Source organism: Patagioenas fasciata, chromosome 1, assembly GCF_037038585.1.
Source record: "Patagioenas fasciata isolate bPatFas1 chromosome 1, bPatFas1.hap1, whole genome shotgun sequence".
In the NCBI taxonomy this organism is placed as follows: Eukaryota; Metazoa; Chordata; class Aves; order Columbiformes; family Columbidae; genus Patagioenas; species Patagioenas fasciata.
Genome location: NC_092520.1, coordinates 96,272,606 through 96,295,722, shown reverse-complemented (window position 1 = coordinate 96,295,722; position 23,117 = coordinate 96,272,606). Strand labels below are relative to the sequence as shown.

At 39.4% G+C, this 23,117-nt stretch overlaps 2 protein-coding genes across 9 annotated transcripts in view; one reads left to right on the top strand and one right to left on the bottom strand.

The window, feature by feature from the left end:
• Window positions 1-4,212, bottom strand: part of UMODL1 (uromodulin like 1) — a 77,360-nt gene extending 73,148 nt beyond the window's left edge. For all 5 annotated transcript variants that reach the window (XM_065861329.2, XM_071811392.1, XM_065861356.2 and 2 more), the window contains exon 1: window positions 3,780-4,212. The gene's annotated coding sequence lies outside the window, so the exon portion shown is untranslated. The remainder of the gene's footprint in view (window positions 1-3,779) is intronic.
• Window positions 4,027-23,117, top strand: ZBTB21 (zinc finger and BTB domain containing 21). Of its 4 annotated transcripts, XM_071811447.1 has the most exons (4): window positions 4,695-4,960; window positions 8,434-10,455; window positions 11,023-11,157; window positions 14,840-23,117. In XM_071811447.1, exon 4 carries the CDS (start codon window positions 14,853-14,855, stop codon window positions 18,027-18,029), a length of 3,177 nt encoding a protein of 1,058 aa, XP_071667548.1. In that variant the 5' UTR covers window positions 4,695-4,960; window positions 8,434-10,455; window positions 11,023-11,157; window positions 14,840-14,852; the 3' UTR covers window positions 18,030-23,117. The 4 variants fall into 4 exon arrangements, with proteins under 4 accessions (XP_065717472.1, XP_071667556.1, XP_071667548.1 ...); XM_071811438.1 differs by lacking the exon at window positions 8,434-10,455; XM_065861400.2 differs by lacking the exons at window positions 4,695-4,960; window positions 8,434-10,455; window positions 11,023-11,157 and adding an exon at window positions 4,027-4,134.

Here is a 23,117-nt window from a genome sequence, read left to right as displayed (position 1 = left end):
ATTAACTAGATTGTGCAATTTGCAGAAGAATGAGGGTGACAGCTAAAAAAGCTCAAGACTTGGCACTCACAAACTGCAATACCAGGAATGAAGACGTTTTTACATTACGCTGTATTATAGTTATTTTCCTGGTAGGAAATTTAAGTCTTCACAAGGAGTCTTATCTGTGCACCTCACATCACACCAGTTACAGAGACTCTGTGATTTTTGTAATATACGCATTGTGTCTCTTACTGCCTGGTTTTCTCTCTGAATACTGATACATATCTATATTTCTGTGACAAGATAAGTGACACATTTTAACTAGAATAAGTAAAATTTCTTTTTATCTGCTAGCATTTGTTACAGGAGATTTCATAACAACATAGTGGGAAAAAAAAAAAAAATCAGGCAGCCTCTTCCATGCACAGCTGTCAGCAATGGGACACTGGTTAGAAAATTGTGTCTATCTTCGCAAGCCATTAAGTCACCTATGTTTTGGCAGAATATTTGGAATCGATAAAGTTAGACCTCTAGTGTTTCCAGAAACATTTGCTGCGTTCAACAGCAGCTCAAAGGAACTGGTTCAGTCAAATGTTTTCTGTGATGACAAGTAACAGCGCTTCACTTCTCAGAAGTTGTGGGATAGCAGCCGGTATCTGAAGGAACATGGTAGCAGTCATAGCACATCCTGCAGCATCAGCATTTGCTCCACTGATAAGCTTTTCAGGGCCAACGAGAGAGAGGAGGCTGTTTCTTGGAGATTGTTTATCTTCCTCTGCAATATGTCCAGACTTTTTGGTGAGAAAAAAGAAAGACATAACATTCTGATCCTCGGGTACGGCATTTCTGCTATTACAGCAGCTACGGGAGAACCTCAAAGTCAGAAAAGTCACGTGGCCTAGGAGGAGGGGATGCGGCAGCAGCATATATTGCTAAAGCTATCAAAGTACAGAGGGTACTCTCTATACAGACACAAGACTCAGAGAAAATTTACCAAGATTAAAAAATGTTAGCATCTACACCTAGTGAAGGTTCCCCCACCAAAATGAAGCAAAATTAGACTGCATGACATTCCTTCAGAGGTGCATTCTTCTTTCTTTAACCTCTCTCCTTCCCCCAAACCAAGCTCTTCTCTGCAAAATTCTCAGCTGCTTATATAGGAGAGCATAAGGGTATCTGAGATACTTCTAAGGCTCTCTAAAATAAAATAACCTGATATCATTAGTTTTATATTAATCACACAAGGTCTGAGCCTTCACTGAAAAAATTTTAGGGGTCTCTATATAAAAAAGGGCTGACACTTCAGGTCTAGAAGTCAGCCTAGCTCCAGGATGTGACTTTATTCCAAATATTTTTATATTGAAAATGAAATAAATGTTAGCATTAAAAAACCTAAACTACTCAGGGTACAGAACTTGGCCCTACACTGCAATATCTCATTACAAAAAATAGTATCTTCTCATACTCACAAAACCAATGCAAGTATTTTAAGTTTTTATGTGTAAATTTTCTCACAAAGTCCATGCATTATCATCTGTATTTTTAAAACAGTTTGCTTTACATTCTATGTTTTGCCAGGGTTCGGTTTTTAAGAAAATTGCAGTGATTAAGCTTGTTGGCAAGTAAGTTCAAAAGTTAATCTCAGCAGCTATTGGATACTCTGAATGGAAAGCAAACCTTGTACTCAACAAACATGCATCTGGTAGTAACAGCTGCAACCACACACATCTAGATGAAAAAAATATCAAACTAAGCGCTGCACCAAAGCATTTTAAATAAGGAATGTTTGAAAAAAAAATTCATAAATAAGCTGTTATTGAAGAATGAGAAAGTATTCAAGTAATTGTGAATGGTATATTTGACAAAATTAACCTACTTAGAGACAACTTAAACCCCAAATAATTCCACAGCATGAATTCTTTACCCAGATTATATTAGAATCAAGAAAAATCTGATTTTGGGGGAATTAAGGCACTCATACAACCTTAATAACATCAAGTCAATCAGACTCAATCACGAAATACAGTCAGATTGACACTTATGTTCCTTTAAACCACAGAATCTTTGAGAATTATGTTCAAAATTTTCTCAAATCACCTGCTAAGGTGAGAACTACAGAGAATAACTGCTGTCTGGTGCCAGTATTATACAAGCCACTACACAGGCTGCATTGGAATGGCTGCACTTTCACTGGGGAAACCGACAAATTAAAAATACTGATAATAAATGCCTGAAGAGTAAGACATGCACACGTGTACGCCTGTACACACTAAAGAACGCAATTTTTTCAGGAGGGTAATTCCAGCACGGAGGTTCTCCATCTGTGATGCAGGCCCTTTTGGAGAAGTGTGGATCAGAAAATAATTATGCGAGACCAGTTTGTTTCTGCTTGGTTGAGAAATAACTGAGTAGATACAAAAAAAGTTAGCAGGGCCTTGCTAGATTTCCAAGCTCAGGTTGGTTTCGCAAACGCTTCACAGGCAGCAAAGCCAGCCTCGCTGCGTAAACTGTTTTATGCAAACAGATCCAACTGCTTTCCTAGTAGTTTGCTCCCATTACCACAGCAGGCCCTATTGTGCCAGGGCAGTTGTCTGCATACCAGCGCAACAAACCTGATCAGGGAACTCTACCAGATGAAACCAAGCAGCTTGGTTGGTTTTCGTGCTGGCTCATCACACAGCCACACTCATGTCAGGACAGAAGCGGTAGTGGCACAAGTTCGTGAATAAAAATCCCTACTCCTTTTACAGGCAGCTTAGCAAGTTTCCAAAACCACCAAAAGAGCCAGCAATGAGAAAAATACATCTAGAGGAGAGAGAAGAGCTGGACTCAGTGAAATAGATCGCCATGTTTCTCACATGGGGTTAGCCCATTTGGAACAAACCCTTGGCAAAAAGATTTAAAAGCAGTACTGAACACATTACAGAGATTCTAGCAGCTGCTTCAGAGTGACTTACGCAGAATATCTAGAAGCAAACTGCTTGAAAACGTGTATGTGGATTAGATGCTAATCTCTAGAATTCGAGATGTCCTTAATGAAAAGATAATGGGCCGGATTAGCTTTCAACAAAAACAACAGAAATCTTGTAATTCTATTTTAATACTTGTATTTCGACACATAAAACCCTATTCAGGTATTTAATTCAAAGCACATAAATTCAGTGAGAAGCAAGGCTAAAGCAATGGTAATGTCCCTTATAATTTTTCAAATCACATCAAGATGAACAAGTACAGTAGTTACAAAGGGTCTCAGTCAAAACACACCAGGTCCCAGGCATGTGTCTCCCTGCCAAAACTGTGGGTGGACTAGCTTGCGAGGACACCGCATGCATGCCACTAGAAATCAAGCTTCTTCGCAAACTGCGCTGGAACTTCCCCCATACATTTTAGAAAAATATGGATTAGAACTAAAAACAAAGCAACAAACAAGCACCAAACAAAAAGAAAATAAGAAAAAAAAAAAAACACAAAACAAACGAAAAACCAACCAAACAAACCAGAAAAAACACACACACCGCTCCCCCCTCCCCAGTGTATTTAATTAGGAGAACTGAAAATTAACACTGCCCGGAGAGGTGTCCCCCAACACGCAGGGGGACGCAGGGAGGGGGTGCGGATTACCACGGCAGCACCCTACCAAATCCTACTGCCAGTGTCACCGGCCCCACCACGTTGGGAGTGCGCGGCGCGGGGGAAAGACAAGGACCTGCCTCTCCGTGTACCACCCTCCTCTCCCGCGGCTGCCTCAGTTTCCCTCCCAACCCGCTGGCGGGCGAGGGCGGCAGCCGGGGACGTACCGGGGAACTCCGGCGTTCGGCGCCGTCCCCGCCACGCGGCGGCCCGAGCGCGTGAGGGTTCCCAGCGGCCGCGCTACCTGCGGGGGAAGGGCAGCGGGTGGGGGATCCCCCGTAACCGTCCCCCAAACCGCCACCCTCCCCGCCGCGCCAGCGCCTCGCCCCCCGCTCCCCCGCCGGCCAATCGGAGGGCTGCGCACGTGACGAGCGTTCCCTTCGATGACCTCATCCCTGGTGTGGGATGACGTCAAATTCAAGATGGATGGAATCACGGCGGTGGCAGCAGCGCGCGCGGGCGAACCGTGAAAGGAGGCGCCGAGGGGGGCAGCAGGGGGGGGCGCGGCTGGCGGCGGAGAGGGTGAGTAACGGCCGCGTCTCGCGCCCGCTCCGGGGGCTGCCCGCGCCGCATGGGTCTCCCGGTGTACAAAGGCGTCTTTTCCTGACGTAACTCTGAGGTGGTTTTTTTTTTTTTTTTTTTCCCCCCCACCGAGCGGGGCTGCGGTCCCCGAGCAGCGCAGTGCGCCTGCGCCGGTTACGAAACTCCGCTCCCACCTCCTCCGCGCATGCTCCCTCGGCCCTGAGGAAGCAACTGGTGCCCGTTGCGCCGGCACACGCCCGCCACATAGACCTGCCGGGCTGTTCTTCTGCGCATGCTCTGCGTCCGCGCGCCGCCTCGGCTGTCCGTCATTTGCCTGTGCCTCGCCCCCTTCCTCCCCCTGAGTCGGAATCCCGCGGAACTGCGCCTGCGCGGCGGCCGGAGCGGGGGCAGCGCCTGGCGACGCTCGCCCGCACGGCGCATGCGGAGCGGCGGCGTTGCCGGGTGGGGAGGCGGGGAGGGAGCGGCGGCCGCGTGGGGAGCGGACTCGGGCAGCGCAGCGGGGTGTCCGGTGGGACGGCAGCGCCGCCTCAGGAGGCGGTTACCCCGCAACGGCCGCGGGAGGAGCGGGAGGGACGGAGTGCCTGGGTGGTGGCGGCTGCGGCGGTTCCCCCTCCGCGGGAGCTGCCGCTCACGAGTCACCACGGGCGGCTGCCGGTTCTGATCTGAAATGTAAAACATGTCAGAGGATCCGGGAGGGCTGTGCCTCATTGTCATAGGTGTCCCCAACTCGTCTGTCTTGGAGAGCCACACTAGCTTGCAAATTTCAAGGCGGAAAGCAATCCATCGAGGTTCCTGCGACGTGCAGGTATTAAAGTGTAGTTTTACTAGCAAGGGCTGTTTGACCATTTTATTAATGAATAGGAAAAAGTGCATCTCGTAGTCAAGTGGAAAAATCCTCTGTGCTGTGTAGTAGCCATGTGCTATGAAATTGCAGAAGCAGTGGAAGGTATTTTACCTGATCACAGCTGTCAGAGAGAACTTTTAACACTTCTTAAAGCCCGAACTGTCATTATACACCCAGATTGGATGCAGCTTATGTGAAATATCAGACAGCAGGGAAATTTAAAAGAGTTATGAGACAGGAGATATTGCAGAATTTCATTGTGTACTGAGTAAACTCTTAAATGGCTATAAACGCTATTCCATTTTTTTGTTATTGGACTCAAAGTGGAAGTAAGAAGTAGGTAGGCTGTAGGTATAAGAAGAGATTGTGATGAATTATATAATCACGAAACTTTCTGTGAAGATCCTGTAGTTATAGTTAATATTTTAATCCTTAGATAAATGCTTATACAAAAATACGGTTTCTAAATGTATTTTTGTGCAACAAGGATTTTGATATTAAGTCGGGAGTAGCAAATATGTATTACAGGTAAATCTAGTACTGCTTTATGTTTGTATTGCTTGAACACTGCCAATTATAGTGTTCTGTTCTGACTGCTCAGACTGACAAACCAACTGCTTTGACTAAAATTTTCCGCCAGGGCTACGCTGATGTTCTTGAGGGGAAGTTCTGAGCTAACTTTAGCAACTGTTTTTATAAACTTTGTTTGCAAAAAACAAATTATGTGGCCATCTCTTGGGTGGAAGGGGATCTGACATCCCTTTCTCTCAGAAATTTTGTTAGCCTCATGCTATACAGCTGTAATCTCATAAGAACATTTGTTTTACCTGTAGAAAATCCATACAAACTGACTGGATTGTGACCATCTAAAGAACTGTCATTTGCATGTTCTCAGCAGGGAGATGTCACAGATTGTGGAGTTTTCAGCTACAGTGATGTGTGCTAGACCAGGATTTATCAGGGATTTCTCCAGATGTGAGCTCCCCTGAGCCTGCTGGAGCCAAGATGACCCCCGGGGATCGGAACTGAGAGCGGGTGACCACATGTCTTGCTCTCACTGGTACTCTTGCTCCTCCATCAACTTTAGCATTGCCCTGTGATCCAAAACACGGTTAAAGTCATAATGAGTTGGGTGTTTCTTTAAGACTTAAGGTAATTTATCCTTCAGTATGTATTAGCACTCTTAATATAAAAAGAGGAAATAGCTTGTGAGAAGTCTGCAAAGTCCTCTTTGAGCTGTACATTTAATGATACACAAGTCACAAGTATGATAAATGTGAACATTTGTGGTTCCTTTTCCTACTGTGTAAGTTCCAACTGACAGGGTGATCCTCTGTCAGCTGACTCAACTACAACACACTTCTCAGGCTGAGAATTCTTCAGATCACTGGAAGCTTGATATCACTAAGAGACTGGGTTTTGCGAGCTCATGCTTTTTGTGTGTGGGATGCTAGAGAATACTGATACACAGGGAATTGTGTATCATTTCATTGATCATCTTCATAGTAATGGCTGACTATGCTTTCCTTAAATTAGAGGCATGCCAGCATTTGGGTTTGAAAGGACAACTTTACAGAATGCTGTGAGCTTTCCTAGTGTATTGAGGTTGTTTATTTTTGAACTTCAGGAGCTGTGAAGCAGTTACCATAAAAAAACCCCAAGTAATTTCCAGTTACAGTTTTCAACGTTTTGAAAGTTGTTTTATCTGCAGAATAGTGAAAACTATGGTTTATAAACAAGTATAGTCTTACAGTGTAGAGGAAGGAGGAGCTGGAGAGAGGAAGTTTGGCTATTACCACCATATGGTTTGTACTGCACCAGGAGGTACTATGCTGTGAGTCACACACTACAGTTGCAGCTGTCTCCAGCTCTTGTTAAATTCTCAACTTTTGAGCAAGGGAGCTGTTTCATAATGATCTCTGCTACATTTAATGATCTGAGATCCTTGGAAGGGAAAAAAAAAATCTTTAGAGGCAGCAAAATAATTTGTTGCAAGTGGAAAGACGGCAAGATGCCCTGCTCTAAAATAGGTATTCTGTGTAGAGGGAGTTGCTTTCCCCAAATTATTATGGTGTAGATTTAATATTAGTCTCTGCACTGTAATCTGTTTTCCAATTTTTCCCTTAATGATAATACTTAAGATATCAATTCCCTTATATTTTCTTTCAATCAGCAGTGAAATTTAAAAACAAAATCTGTTATCTTTGCTTATTGGCTAATTTATGTATTATGTTGTTCTAGAATAGTTCAGGTATATTTTATGAACAAGAAAAAAAAAGTGTTGAGCAACTCTTCTACCTTCCTAAACTCAATCTACCTCCACCGCTGCCACCATCAGTTCGGCAATCTTACAGCCCATTAAAAATCAAAAAGTTTTAAAATCACCTAGTCCTGATTGTTGGAGAGAGTTTGTTTCTGAGATTTAGTGAAACACCACAGCTTTGTTGTGCAAAATCTTTCCATACAATCTGTGATGAAAAGGCATGAAAAGTCCTTTGGCCAAAAAATTAAAAAAAAAAATGTTGTGAAACCTGTCCTTTTGTAGTAATTCGTATGTGATTAAACTGCATTCTTTAGGAAAGGAAGAAATTTTTTTTTTCCTTTTTTGTATTAGAGCATTAATCTCCTTATCCATGGTTTATCCTACATCAGCCCGTAACAGTGTGAGTAATTTTTAGGTTGCAATTCATTCTCAGTAATCTCTTTGATAAGTTGTGGTTAGCTCAAGGGCATTTCTCATACTGGGGACGGCGAGTGTCCCTGCCACCTCCTCGCCCCCCCAACTCCCTCAAACTCACTGGTTTCCCTCCAGTACTGTATAGCTGTGCATAGGCCAGCACCAAGCCTGACACCACAATGCACTGGAACTAGGAGGGTACCAGTAGTCATGGTGGGGCCCATGAGCCAAAAAACTTTAGTGCTGCTTTGGGGTGAACTGTTTGGCATTCTGGTCTGAATACATTTGTGAGTATCTTCAGGGAATTTTTCAAAGATGGTCTACTTGGTACAGGAAATATGCCTCACAAAAATTCTTTTCAAGTACATTAATAAACATGGATGGAAAATCAGCAGAATTACAGTGATTTCTGATCACTGCCACAACTTAACCTACTTGTCACAACTAAGAGTAATTTGGTTTGTGCCAGGAGGTAACTCTGAGTACAGTCCTGCTACTGTTGAGGCCAAATTCCCCGGAAGTTCAGTAAGAATAGGATCAGCACCTTTCTCATACATAGTTTTGAGGAATAATGACAAAATACATACTGTGCTTGTTTGTAGAGGAGGATTTTTTTTTTAAGTATATGAGATATCGTCTGCTTCCAAATGCACATAGAGTTTGAGTAAGCTGAAAATCTTCCATGTGCTATTCGTGACCTTGTAGATCTCTTATGTAAAACTCATGTAATATTGCTATTGTCTTTTCCCTTTTACAGTATCCTGTTACCGTCCCAGTGTCTTGCCCGTAGTTAATGATGGCGGAATGGAGTTTTCTTTGGATACTTTCAGTGGGTGGGAGATGTCTGTGTTCCCTGAATCAAAAGTTTCTCACTTAGCAGTTTTTTAGGCTCAGCTTTTATATTAGTTCTGCATGTTTCAGATTAAGTGCATTACTTTTCCCCCATCTCTTGTCTTTTAATAGAAACCTTAGTGTACACAGAGTTCTGTTGATAAAGTAAAAAGTTGAAAAAAGTACCTTATTTGGGTCTAATTGGCTTCTCTTCCTGTCTAAAACATGCCTGTCAAAAGCATCTTTATATTCATAGATATATATACGCACAATAAGAGCTTGTCATTTTCACTATACCAGCAAAATTAAAAGCGGTAGGTAGACAAGATTTTATTGTGAATTGGGCCAGTTAAATGAAGAAAGAGTGGCTCATATAGTAAAGCATGACTGAATATTATTCAATTTGCTAAGTATATCTCAGCATTACCAATAGAGTAATGAAGGAAACCTGTTGAAAAAATACAGGTGTACACATTTGATGTGTGTCTCCACTTCTTCAAATTCTCAATTACATGCATCTCTTTCAAAAATTCATAAGAATATTTCTGGGGATGAGGTTTTTTTAGGTGTTTAAGTTGTATGGCCATTGAGCCTTTGGCTCCCGTCTGATCAGAGAGTTTAATGGCAATGTTAGAAAACTCAAGAGAGTGAAAACTGAAGAACTCCTTAGGGAAAGGGATTTTTAAAAATTTTAGTCTCTTGGTTTAGTTTACAGCAATATGGATGATGAGTCACACACCTTTCAATTGAGGTATTGAGGTCAGGACAGATATTTTCTGAAACTGTGCTTGATTTGCTCTAATCTTCACAAACTCTTTCAAGAAGAATTAGAAAAGCTCTCAGCCAGTGCATGTTCCTGCCCTCTCCCTTAGCCCAGTAGTTCTGCAGTCCCATGGTCAGCTGGTTCACTTTTAGTGGTCTGGTAGCAAGCTTGTCTGCTGGGGGGGGAGACATGGACTTCTCCTTGCAGGAGCAATCCCTGGTTAGATTGGACTGAGGGGAAGATGAAATTGCACCCTTAGCTGCTGCTTGTTTGTAAACAAGAATGAGAAGGACAAGTGGAGCTTTGTGGTGTTACTCTGACATTTTGTAGTTTGCTGCAAGTTGAGAGGAGGTATTTTGAATGTCAATTGGTGAAACTATGGACATGATCTGAATGTGAAAAGTAGCTGCTAATTTCGAAAAGAATTTCTGTTCTGTATCAGGATAACTGCTAATTATTTGTCTCTTGTGGAGAGCAAAACAGAGAGACTGAGCATTATAGAGTTACTTATTTTATTCTCCCTAAATTTCTGCATATGTATGTGTGGAGGATAAATAGTTGGAAATTAATACATCAGTTTCACACACTAGCAAATATATTATTTAATTTTATGCCTGCCGTCATACCGGTGACTCCTTGCTGCTGGTCTACTGGAAATGAAAAACATTTGTCTTTGTGGAGAAAGTTCACAGTATTGTCTGCAATAGAAAACAGCAATAGCGGTTGAAATTGTGTTTTGTTAAATTCAGGAAGACAGAATCCCTGAACTTGTGGCAAAAGATTACTCAAATATTTAATTAGAAAAAGATTGCAGAAGTGCAAACAATTTTGCTCTGCAGTTTTGGAACTTTGACGTATAGCTTTTGGGGTTGCGTAGGGATGTGTGTGTGTGTGTAAATATATATGGACTGTAGGAGAGTATCTATGTTGCAAAGGCTATTGATGGGAGAAGAGGCATTTGATAAACTGTATCTAACTCAAATACTAAAATCCAGTGTAGGATCATTGAGTAGAAGCTTAAGCAGCATAGGTTTGTTTCGCATCTGAACTCTTGATGAATAATGGGACTTTTTTTCCCCCCGTGTGTCTGAAACATCACATGAATTATCAGAGCCATCAAATCCTCTGCAAAGGACTCAAAACTGAGTGCAACATTCCTGCATTTACCTGAGGATACCCCAGGAGGTCATTTGTATTTCTTGGCTGAGTATTATAATACGTGTTTCTCTGGTTTTTGTTTTTTGGTTGTTTTTTTTTTTTCTTTTCAGTGGGTTTGCTACCACCACACTTCTTATAGATGTTTTTTCCCTGTTGAAATCCCTATTCAGTCTCTCTTGCTGCCTGCCCCCTCTGTGTGTGTTTCTTCCTACTTCCTTGTATTTTCTGCTTCTAACTGCAGTTTCTCACAGCCCTGGCGCCTCCTTGCTGCAACACTGCATCTCATTAAGTGTTTCAAGAACATGGTCTTTCCCACTGCCACCCCCAACATGCTATTAACATAGCTTTAGCTGACAGCTGTATATTTGTAAAGTTTGAGCATTGGTGACTTCATTGTTTCTGAAGGTGAAGTTTCAGATGGACAAAGCTAACTGAACAACTTGCTGACAAAGAATGGGGAGTTTCATGGCTTCTATTGCTGAAATTTTGATGCTCATCTGACCTCTCAATGAGCTGCTTAAGCTCCCAACCTATAAAATAGCAAACAGATATAAAAAACTGGAATGATTTTGTTTGTTCCCTGCTTCATTTTAGGGATCTGAATCAACTTACTGGGAGGTCAAATGAGAAGCAGAGCTGGTGAAAAGAAGAGGAGGGTCCCACAGGGCTGGGAGGAGAAGATGTGAGAGTAAGAGACAGAGGAAAGGAAGGGAAACTACCACTTCAAAGGTAGGTAGCTGTTGAAGATCAGTAAACTGCTGGGCCAGAGATTAAGCTTTTTCATCCTTTCCTTGCAAAGATCTTTCCTGAGTAGAGATTTTTTAAAAAAATTATTGCAGAAAGTAATTTTGAAATAGTAGGTGTGTCTTTTTCTATCCTTGTTCAAAAAATAAAATAAATCTTGTACCAAATATGGTACTAAAGTTTCTGAAATCTAGTTTGCTGAGATTAATAGAGGGCTGTTGAAGACTGACACTAAAATCTCTTCTTGCCCTCCTGAAGGAAGGCTGTAGGTGTTCTGCTGCACTTGCCCTTCCTGGGTCTGGAGTCTTGCTGTCACCATTCCTCCTGAGGTCCAGCAGCTGCAGTAGCATGTGGCACCTGAACACAGCCAATGGGAGATTTTCTGATATGCTCCTACTGTTTTCTTGATATAACCTGAACATTGTGGAAGAAAAAAGAGCTTTTTTTCCAGTCAGTCATGAAGACAGCTGGAAAAAATAATTGGAGAGAGTAGAAGCATGCTATCTGGAGGAAAGAGTTTAGGTAGTTAATGGCAAAATAGTCTTCAGCTGAAGCAGTATGAGTCCTCAGACACCTGTAATCAAATCTAGTCCTGTAAGAGACTGCCATAGCTTTGTTATCTATGCAGTAGCTAGGCACACCTTTTTTGTCAGGGCTGAGCGCAGTCAGCCAAGCATTGGCTTTGATAAAAAAATGCTGTAAGGAGTTCTTGCCTTCTTATAGCTACTCTGCTGCCGCCGTTTGCCACCTCTTCAGTTATGCCAATGGAATCATCCTTGAGATTATGGCTTAATATAAAAATCAACTAGCATTTCAGAAGAAATATTATTTGGTTTTTATTTATTATCTGATCTGCTGTGTAATACAGGCCTGAAAATATTTGTACTGGCACAAGCTGAAGGAGGAATGACCTGCAGTAAGATGTACAAAAGAGAACAGAAATGTCTTTGATCAACTTTGTTACTGAAAAGTATTAATGTAGTGAAATTTTAATACATTGTACATTTACTTTGGTTATCTTTGGGGTTTTTTAAAATTTAAGTATTTCAGGCTTTCAAATGATCTGTGTAAATGTCTTTAAATAGTTCTGCAGACCAGTTCTGGTTTTGTTTCTTAAGGTATCATAGCTTATTTTATTTCTGACTGTTGTGTTTAAAGACTATTAAGATAGAAGTCAGGCACTGGAATTAGGAAATACTGGGATTAAAGCTGCCTTTTCAGGATTAATTTGGTCCCTTGCCATTTGTGTATGTCACAGCCTTGGTTACTGTTAAAGTGACAGAGTTACATATTGCACCAAATTGCTCTGCCTCCTTCACTGCATAGAAGAGACTGTACTCTGAGAATAAAAGGGGAGATTGTAATGAGATGCTTAGCTCTGACTTGTTTAGCGTAATAAATTGAAGGCATTCCATCAATAAAAAAGGAGAATGTGGAAAGAAGGATGGGTGACTATTGGATTCTGCTTTAAGCACATAGATTTTACACCTATCTCTACCAGTAGCATTATTTTGTTACAGTGAACAAAGAGACACATAGTAATTACGTGGTGTTTATTCTGTGAGTGTCTTACACAAAATACAAGACCTGGGTAAGGCAGATTAAAATGAAAGATTTGAAAATATTTCATAACATTTGACAAATATACTCCTGTCCCACTGTGTCTAGGAAGTATGGCTTCTGCAGCAGCTACTATTGGGTGTCTCTGCAATACTGTTTGAGTTCAAGTTTGCTTTATAAGAACACTGTTGATCTGTTACCTCCATATATCATGCTGCAGCTTGCATCCCAGATGAATCACTTTAGTTTGCAAACTCAGTTTCTTTCAGATGAAGCTGAAGGAAAAGATGCATTCCTGCAACACTTGTTCTGATAGCACTCAAAGTGTTAATGAGACTGGATTAGGGCCAGACTCCACCACTTTAAATTGCAGTGGCACCCACAAAGGAGACAGGTAGTGCAGCCCCCTGCCCCAGACAGTACTTTTAAGCAAAGCATAGAAAGCAAACCAAACCAGAGTGGTTTCTCAAATTCATAGAAGCTTGACTGCTCTGCTCTTTTTAGATGGAGGTGTGGCGGGGATTATACATTATAACTATGAGGTGAATTAAGGATACCTTGGTGTTTGTGAAATGACATTGAAACATTCTGTCAAGACAGATCTGGTGAGGAAACGGAATTCTACTTTTGCTATTGCTGTGACACTATTAACTCATTTGGTAGTTTTAGATGTAGAAGTGGTAGCTCAGTCCTAACATACAATCAGTGCCTTCAGATGCTGTATGCAGGACCCTTGAAGTCATTTCTCAATAATACCAATTTAGACTTTGATCACTTATTTATATCCATTAGCTGTAAGATTTACCACTTCATTTATTAATCATGAAGTTATGGCATCTTAATATTGTTTTTTATTTTGATAACATTTTTGTTTTACTCAGAAGCTGATAAATAGTGAAACCTTTTTGTTGTAGTAGCATACATAATTTATAAATTATAAACTAAAGAATAGTTTCCCAAATCATCTGTAAAAAGAAGATAATTGCCCTTAACAGACACGTCATTGACATGTTTTACTACGACTATGGAAGAAGGCAGTGTCAAATTATTACAGGTTAACTTGAACAGAATCATAAGAGTGTCTCTGGAAAGGAAAAAAAAAAAAAAAGAAAAAAATTGGATATTTCTGGTTTCTCTGTGTGTGCACGTGCACAGATACATAAATTTCAATTCACGCCACAGTATAGAGTGGGCTGTGTTTTGAAGCATATGGAACATGGAGATTTCTGCACTGCAGTTTAATTTGTGCATGTTGTACTCTTGGATGCATCCAAGAGTAACTGTTCCTGAAGTATATACATTGTGGGCATAAAGTGCTCTTATGCTACTGAATAAAACTGAGAGTTTGGTTCTCTGCTTGCTTTAAATCTAGAACAAAAGAATGGGGGAGATACTTCAATTATAATTGTGACATTTCAAATAAAACAGACCCTATCAGCGCAGTTATAAGTGACACATATTTGATAGCTAGAGTATACATTAACAACACTTATTAAGCATAAACAAACATGGTGAATTAATCTAGATTACAGACAATAATTCTGCTTCTTTCTCTGTTGCCAGTATTAATGCCCATTCCATCATTCTATGTAAAATGACAACAAACCTCTGTTAATTTGTTTAGTGTGCAGGAGACTGTCAGGATTGCTTAGCTTCAGAAAGGTGACTTGGCATAACTAGTTTTTAGATACCTGATTCAAGAGTTTATCAATGTAGTTATCAAGATAGATCTTCGTAAAGCTAAAGATGAGAAAAAGATGATCAAGAGTGAAATAACTGAGCTGTTCCTTCGCATGGACAGGTATATTGCAGGAAGAGAACACAGCCCTCACTCCCTGTTAGTTAGGTGTAATATTCTTGGTGTAAGATCAGTGATTAACAGTATATTTGAAAGTGGGCACTTGAGCTGGTTCTTCTTAAGCCTATGCACCTGTTAGAGCTAACGTTGTTTTAGTTCCCATACTTTTCTTCCAAACAAGCTGTTTTCTTCAACACTGTTGATGGTGGTTTAGCCGGTCCATGAAGTCAGAGGGATTAGGTGTGTTTACTTTATCTCTAACAACAGTTCATGTAACACAACCTGCAACTTGTTGTTGTTCTTTTTCAGAAACACCAGAATCATGGAGGGGCTCTTGCATTACATAAATCCAGCACACGCCATTTCACTTCTAAGTGCACTGAATGAGGAGCGTCTAAAGGGACAGCTGTGTGATGTTGTTCTTATAGTAGGAGATCAGAAATTTCGAGCTCATAAAAACATTCTGGCTGCCAGCAGTGAATACTTCCAGACTCTGTTCACGAATAAGGAGAATGAGTCTCAGTCAGTGTTTCAACTTGACTTTTGTGAACCAGATGCTTTTGATAATGTGTTAAACTACATTTATTCTTCATCCTTGTTCATTGAGAAAGGCAGTCTTGCAGCTGTGCAAGAACTGGGTTACAGTCTTGGAATATCCTTTCTTACAAACATTGTTTCTAAGAGTCCTCAAGCTCCTTTTCCAGCTTGCCCTATTAAGAAAATACTATATCAAGATGAAGATGAAAGTAGTTCTCAGAAGAGAAGTGTCATTGTCTGTCAGAACAGAGTTGAAGCACAAGCGAAAAGTATAAATCAGACACAACATGATTTAAGCCATAATTCTAAACCTTCCCCCTCTGTTGCTGTCAAAACTAGCAGTAGACCACAAGTAGCAAAACCAACTGAAACCCTTCACAGTTTATCACTGACTGAAAGGAGGTGGCTGAAAGAAAGCCCTGTGAGCTATACTAAGGTTCATGAAACTTCTGGAACTGTGGAGGATCAGAGCAGAGGTGGTTTAGTGAAAAGGAACACAGTACTGCCCCAAATGCCTTTAGCAGAGAAAGAACTTGCAAGTGATGAACCAGGAAGCAGTGGTCAGCTTCTACGAGGAAAGGCCACAGAGATGTCGTTAAAAAGACTGCGTCCACCAGTCTTGTCTCTCCATGGTGCATCAGAATCTACGTTTTTGTTGCGAGAGGCAGGAAAAGCAACTGGTCAAGGTGAAGACAGGAATTTGCTATACTACTCGAAGTTAGGGCTAGTAATCCCATCTAGTGGATCTGGTCCAGAAAACCAAAGTATTGACAGAAGTGGGCCACTTGTAAAAAGTCTCCTTCGAAGGTCGCTGTCCATGGACAGCCAGGTTCCTATTTACTCAACTTCTGTTGACCTAAAACCATCACAGGTATCATCGTCCTCCTCACCGGGAACTAATGATTCCCAGAAGGCATTCAATGTTGTATCTCAAAAGTCATCCTTGAAAGAGTCAACAGAGAAGTTAGTCTTAGATGAAAAACCACAGCTAATACACCCACATCGCCTTAGGTCTTTCAGTGCCTCTCAGTCAACTGATAGAGAGGTTGCTTCCCCTCTCACAGAGGTGCGAATAAAAACTGAACCCAGCAGTCCACTTTCAGATCCTGCTGAAATAATAAGAGTTACAGTGGGTGATGCTTCAGCATCAACAAATAAAGATTTTCCTTTTAAAACTGAGGATGATCCTAAGGAATCAAGTAGACTTCCAGCAAAAAGGAGATTTCAAGCTGATAGAAGACTGCCGTTTAAGAAACTGAAGGTGGATGAGCATGGTTCTCCTGGGTCAGAAGACAATTTTGAGGAAGGCTCAAGCCCTACACACCTTGATGCTGATTTTCCTGATTCTGATGTCAGTAAGGATGAATACAGTGAGATGGAAGAAGCAAGACCAAATAAAAAATTTAAATGTAAGCACTGCCTTAAAATTTTCAGATCAACAGCAGGTCTTCATCGTCATGTTAACATGTATCATAATCCAGAGAAGCCGTATGCTTGTGACATATGCCACAAGAGATTTCACACAAATTTCAAAGTGTGGACACACTGCCAGACACAACATGGAATTGTGAAGAATCCCTCACCAGCTTCCAGTTCGCACGCTGTTTTGGATGAAAAATTTCAAAGAAAACTGATTGATATAGTGAGAGAGAGAGAAATTAAAAAAGCTCTAATCGTTAAACTAAGACGTGGTAAACAAGGTTTTCAGGGACAGACTGCTTCACAAGCACAACAGGTCATCAAAAGGAATTTAAGATCTAGAACCAAAGGAGCCTATATTTGTACCTACTGCGGGAAGGCTTATCGTTTCCTCTCGCAATTTAAACAACACATAAAAATGCACCCAGGGGAGAAACCAATTGGAGGAAATAAGGGTCCTAAGCAGAAAGATCATATTCATATGGAAAGTCCAATAGAAAACAAAGAGGTTTATCAGTGCCGTCTCTGCAATGCGAAGCTCTCTTCACTTATTGAACAGGGAAATCATGAGCAACTCTGTAGAAATGCTACTCTTTGTCCTTACTGCAGCCTTAGATTTACTTCTCCAGAGTTGAGGCATGAGCATGAAAGCAAGTGTGAATACAAGAAGCTTACGTGTCTTGAGTGTATGCGTACCTTTAAATCATCCTTTAGCATTTGGCGTCATCAAGTTGAAGTTCACAATCAAAACACAATGGCTCCATCAGAGAACTTTTCTTTACCTATCCTGGATCACAATGGAGAAGTGACTAGTTCATCAAGATTGCCTCCTCCATCAGAATCTAATAAAATGAATAATTTTGTTGCTGCAAAGGAAGATGGTGTATTCAGTGATTCGTCAGAACAAATAAATTTTGATTCTGAAGATTCTTCTTGCCTACCTGAAGACTTAAGTGTGTCGAAGCAGTTTAAAATTAAGATCAAAGAAGAGCCTGCAGATGATATAGAGGATGAGGTCACTGAAGCTAGCAGAGAACCGAAGGAAGTCGTCTCCAACAAAGATGCTGGTTTGTGGCCTTGCGAAAAGTGTGGGAAGATTTTCACTGTACGTAAACAGCTGGAGCGTCACCAAGAGCTCTTGTGCTCTGTGAAGCCTTTTATTTGTCATGTGTGTAACAAGGCCTTCCGAACCAATTTCCGACTGTGGAGTCACTTCCAGTCTCATATGTCGCAGGCGGCAGAGGAGTCCGCAAATAAGGAGCCTGAGATATGTCCAACAGCTAATTCCCCATCACCACCACCCTTACCTCCACCCCCACCCCTCCCCAAAATCCAGCCTTTGGAGCCTGATAGTCCGACAGGCTTGTCTGAAAGCTCCACTACTACTGAAAAATTATTTGTACCACAGGAGTCAGATACACTCTTCTATCATGCTCCACCACTCTCGGCAATCACGTTCAAAAGACAATACATGTGTAAACTCTGTCATAGGACTTTCAAGACGGCTTTTAGTCTATGGAGCCATGAACAGACACACAATTAGCTTTAACAGATACCTTAAAAAGCTGGTTCAGTGGAGGCTGTTTTGAGGATCTCAGAGGTATGCCATACAAGCTAGAAATCTAAGAGGATCAAAACAGTGATGGCAACAGTGTCAGATTTGGAATTTGTGATGCTGCTTGGATTTGAAGATTAAGGTAAACTAACTTGGTTAGTAGGTAAAAGCGGAGTAATTTAAAATACTGTGGTCTGGGATCTAAAAGTAACAGAGTAATTTTTATTTCATTTAACACTGAAATACGATCACATCCGGATTGTATGCATGGATCTTCATCCTGTGATGTTGGTGTGTGCGTGTGTGTTATATATAAAATTATATATTAAAGAGCAACAACAATTTGGATTCTAATTGTGTGTTTGTAGTAGTGAAATACTGTAACCAACTAAATTTTTTTTAAAATAAACCAACACACAAGCTCCATATAAATACTTGCCATGCACTTGCAGTTAGGAAGGAGGTGGATGGAGTGTCTTGCTGTACTGACTTAGGTCTTAGAAGCCTTTAGCAATAACAAATAAACCTCAAGTTTGAGTAATCATGATGTTATTGGATAAGAATGTTTGATATTTTAAGGGAATATAGAATTGCTTTGTTGTTATATGGAACTTGTGCAAATTAGAATTTAATTTAAAGTCAGCAATATTGTTACTAAGATTTTATATAAAAAGGAGCAGCAAGTCTGCTTTCAGCCATTTAATTATAAGTTTCTAATGAAAACTGGGGAAGGGGGTACTTTGCTTTATATAATGTCCCAAAGACTAATTTACTGTAGATACTTCGGTAGCTGAAGTTGTTGTATTAACAGCCATCATGATGGAAATGGTACTGTTTATAATAGGAACTAAGATTGAATGGATGTCAGACAGGTTTCATAATTTTGTTTCCACTATTTGTACAACTGTTTGTAATTCTAACTACAAAGGAATGTATAACTACTAAATCAAAAAAAGAGAGCTCGTTAAGGGACAGAAGATGAGTTGTGTTCCTACACACAGTAATAAGCTTGGCCATAAGTACAAAAATACGTTTTAACAAAAACTAAAAATGTAAATATTTATATAGAAAACTGCATAAATGAAGAAGTATGTATTTGAAATTTGTATTAAGCATACATATCCAAATCAAAGCAGAGGAAAAAAACATCACACTACAATCACTGCATTTTATGAATACAATGCATAGAATATTTCTTTCTGCTGCTTTCTATCATATGTGATACTGTGTTGAAATTTTCTCATTTGTTGAAAATCGTGGTAATAATGGGCTGCAGATATTCTGTGTTGTTCCATTATTTTACCTCAAATCACAACTGGAGCATTTAGTGTAAGTAGGATCATAGGTGTTTACCAGAAGCTATAGTAAGGGTCCAAAATAATTCTGTAAGTAGAAGAAATATTTACCCAGAAACAGGTGGTAAAGAGTGAAAAATTCTTCTGCTAGAATTTAAGCTTAATGGAGTGGTGATGGAATCAAGTGGATGTTAAGTGATGCAAAAAGTATTTCTTACCCTGACCAACGTTACCCTGTGCGGGTTGGGACAAGGGATCGCATTCCGCACCGTGTAGTCAGAGCCCAGTCTATGTTTGCTGAAAGCAACAGGAGTTTAGTCACCAGATTCCGGGGGAGCAGGAGCGAGGCTTCAATTCTGTATGTAACCATGAATTTTTTTTCAGCATCCCAAAATCAGAAGTAAGAAGAATTGCAAGCCGACACCAAGATTTAGCAAAATTGAGCACAAGTGTAACTCCTAAGAATGTGAGGATGGGCATCCTTACTTAGACACACACAGGAGTAGATTTTTTATAGTGTGCCACTATATTTTCCAACAGATTTTTTTTAAAGTTATTTTTCTTATAAGTTAAGTTTAAAAGAATTGGCTCAGGATGGACCCTTGACTTTTTTTTTTTTCACCAACCAAAAAAATCACAGTATTAGTTTCAAGTCTCTTCTGTTTCATTTTTTATTAAAATCTAAAATTGTTACAAAACACTTCTAATAGTAACGTGTTGTTCTTTTTGGTCCTTTTTCAGGCAAATTGTAGCTGAACATGATTATGCTGATTTGTTAGACTATCAGTTAAACTCTTTTGGTGACATTGCAACTAAAACAAAGTACTTGTTTAATAGTGACATTTCTAATTATTGACTTTTTTTTATTCCACCTAATAAGACTAAATTTATTTCTTACCAGAAACAATTTCAAAATAAAATTATTATTGCACTTAATCTGGTTTAACAAAATCAGAAAAACATAAAGCTTGGCTAAGTATCCTTTAAATGCATTTTAAAAATCTGTGCCTATAAAATATGAACATGTTTTTGTAAAATGGTTCTTAAGTTTTCACCAATGATTCCTCTACACAACAATCTGAAAGTTTATATGTAGCCTTTTAAAAATCAGTGTGCTTTCTGAAGGAAGATGGCAACTAGTTCAGCTATGTCATAGTCATCTAACTTTCAACTGGGATTCTGCTATGTGATATGATGATAAATTTCACACACTTTAAATCAAAAGCTTGTGCAACATCTTTGAAGAAACCTTGATCTTTTTCCTAGTATACTCTGTATTATAAAAAATCCTTAAAATATTTTTGGTCTAAATAGCCTCCTTCTAAGTTTTTCTTTAGTTGTTTTGTTTGGGGTTTTTTCTTTAAATTTTGTTTTTAACTTTGAATGTGTTCTGCGTGGTTTTGTTTTGTTTTTTAAATTTGCTTCTTGTTGTTTAGTAAAGGAATTCAGGATCCCTGAAGTTTAAATATGAGATGTTTGTATAGCAGTTCTGGTTTTCTATTAGCTTTTATACAGTATCGTAAAAAGCCCTTGATAGAAGTGTTTATTTTGGAGGATAAGGAATAAATATGCTTCCACTAATATAACTTTAATATATGTTTTAAAAGTTAAATTATGGAAAAAAATGTTAGTTGCTTGTTTATAAATAAAGGTCTTTTGAGGAGTGTCTAGTTTGGCCACAGCCAAAATAAAAGACAAATTTATTGATACAAAAGCTTGTCTTCATCATATTTTGTTTAATTTTGTAGCTGTGTACTGAAGTGACACAAAGTTAGAGGTCTTGTTAGATATAAAAAGTGGTTTGCTTTTTTTCTTTGAATTTGTGTCAGGAACGTGCAGATGTTTTAATATATAGATTAGAATCTTTAATTCCTTTTTTTTGCTGTTTTTATAATCGATCAGGTAAATCTCAGAGAACTATCCTGCTTCAGTGGAAGTACAGTGGAATCTTGTGCTGCGTTTAAGAGGAGCAGGGTTGAGCCATGAAATGTATTTTGGTTTGGGACTTTTTTCCTTTCAGGCACTCTGTTGGCAAAGCATCTAAGCCTATGCTTAAGTTCCATTAAAATCAGTCTTAATTTTTTTTAAACACATGCTTAAGTTCTCTGCTAAAGTGGGACCATGATCAACCTTGAAAGTGAGCAGTGGCAGAAAAATACATACAGATTTTTTTTAAGCCCTAGAACCAAAAGTTAAAAATATTTTTCCTCTACGTAAAAACTGCATATACAGCTAAAGTATATTTCTGTAGTTTTACAAAAACAAAGGATGTGAACCAGTAATAATAATGTACCTACTTTTTTTTTTTTTTTTGGCAAATGGGAGCAAAACACCCTGTGACAGTTAATTGAGCAGGTAACCTGCTGAAGCAGTGGGTGACACTAGACTTTCTCTTGTGTATTTCAGAATGGAGATGTAGCCTTATCCATGAATCAAAACACAGCTGTAAGAGACTTACTCCTGCATTTCCTATTTAGGCAGGCCTTCTAGTGACATCTAGTAGACTTTTTTGTCTAATGTTTGGGGTTTTTTTCCCCCAAGTAGGACATGTGGGTTTGGTCTGAAGCTACATGTACTCTGTTTTTGTTCCAAGCTTCCAGTGATAAAACTAGAAGTTCCTCACATGGGATAAGGACAGACTATGCCTAAATTCTTGGCACTAACAGTGAGGGTGCAAATATCTGGCATGAGCCTGTAATCTGGCATGTGCCTATACTGTTCAGTAAAATTGTTTACATTTTCCTACCAGAAGATTTAGATAAAAATCAAAGCAAGCTTAGGTGTTTTTGGTTTTATTATTTTTTTAAAGTTGCTGTTAATGAATCAGTGTTAAAATCTTTTTGTTGTTGTTTAACACAGCCTGATAGTGTTTTCTAATGTCATTGATTCTTGCTTATTTAAAATGACTTGTGAAAAACTGTACTATAGCTGTTGTACATAAAGGGACACTATCAAGAGAAAGGTTGGATACAGTAAATGTACTTCTCTGTATTAAGAATAACTGATATTAATAAAATAAAAGAATTCAAAAACGGGAATTGAGTAATAACACTTGAGCTGCTTGTGCATGAAAATGCCCATTAAGGGCATCCTTAGTTATTGCAACAATGTCTGAAAAATGTATCTGAATTCTGTGGGTTGAGCTTATTTTTCATGTTGCTTTTTCTCTCACTGTTCCAGAGTAAAGGACTTAATCAATTTTTCCTTTTCCGGTTTCTCAGTGATACACATTACCGTTTAAAGACACAAGCTTCCCACTACTGAAGCAGCATCTTTAATTAAAATATGTATGTAAAACCAGAACAAGCTATCTTTAGTGATGTAGCACGCAAAATATATATGTGAAGTACACATTTTAAGACTTATTCTTGATAGTGTCCCTTTTTAAAAAGCAGGAAAATGAGATCATTTTAGTGCTTGGGTACAGGGGAGTAGTTTCCTACAGTTCCTAAAAACTGGAATTATCCAGTATATTTGCTATAGAATTTTCCAATTAATTACATAAAATCACTTGTCATTTTAAAAGATTATAGAGGTAAGATAAAAGAAACTGGTTTTATAATCCTGTATACCTTTATAGTCGTTCTGTATCAGTTCAATACACCAGGATGGGTTTTTACTTTTTTAGGACTGAGACTTAATAGCTTATGGTAACTTTTTCTTTAATGTAATGTAAATCCATTGCTTCTTTGTACAACTTTTTCTACTGTGTGTTTTCTTTACTTAGATCTTGACTAAGAAATGTTGGCGTCCAATAAACTTACACTTTGTTTCTTTTGAA

Bases quoted from the DNA above. Each gene is read 5' to 3' on its own strand.
- ZBTB21 (XM_065861400.2), top strand. From the start codon at position 14,853: ATGGAGGGGCTCTTGCATTACATAAATCCAGCACACGCCATTTCACTT.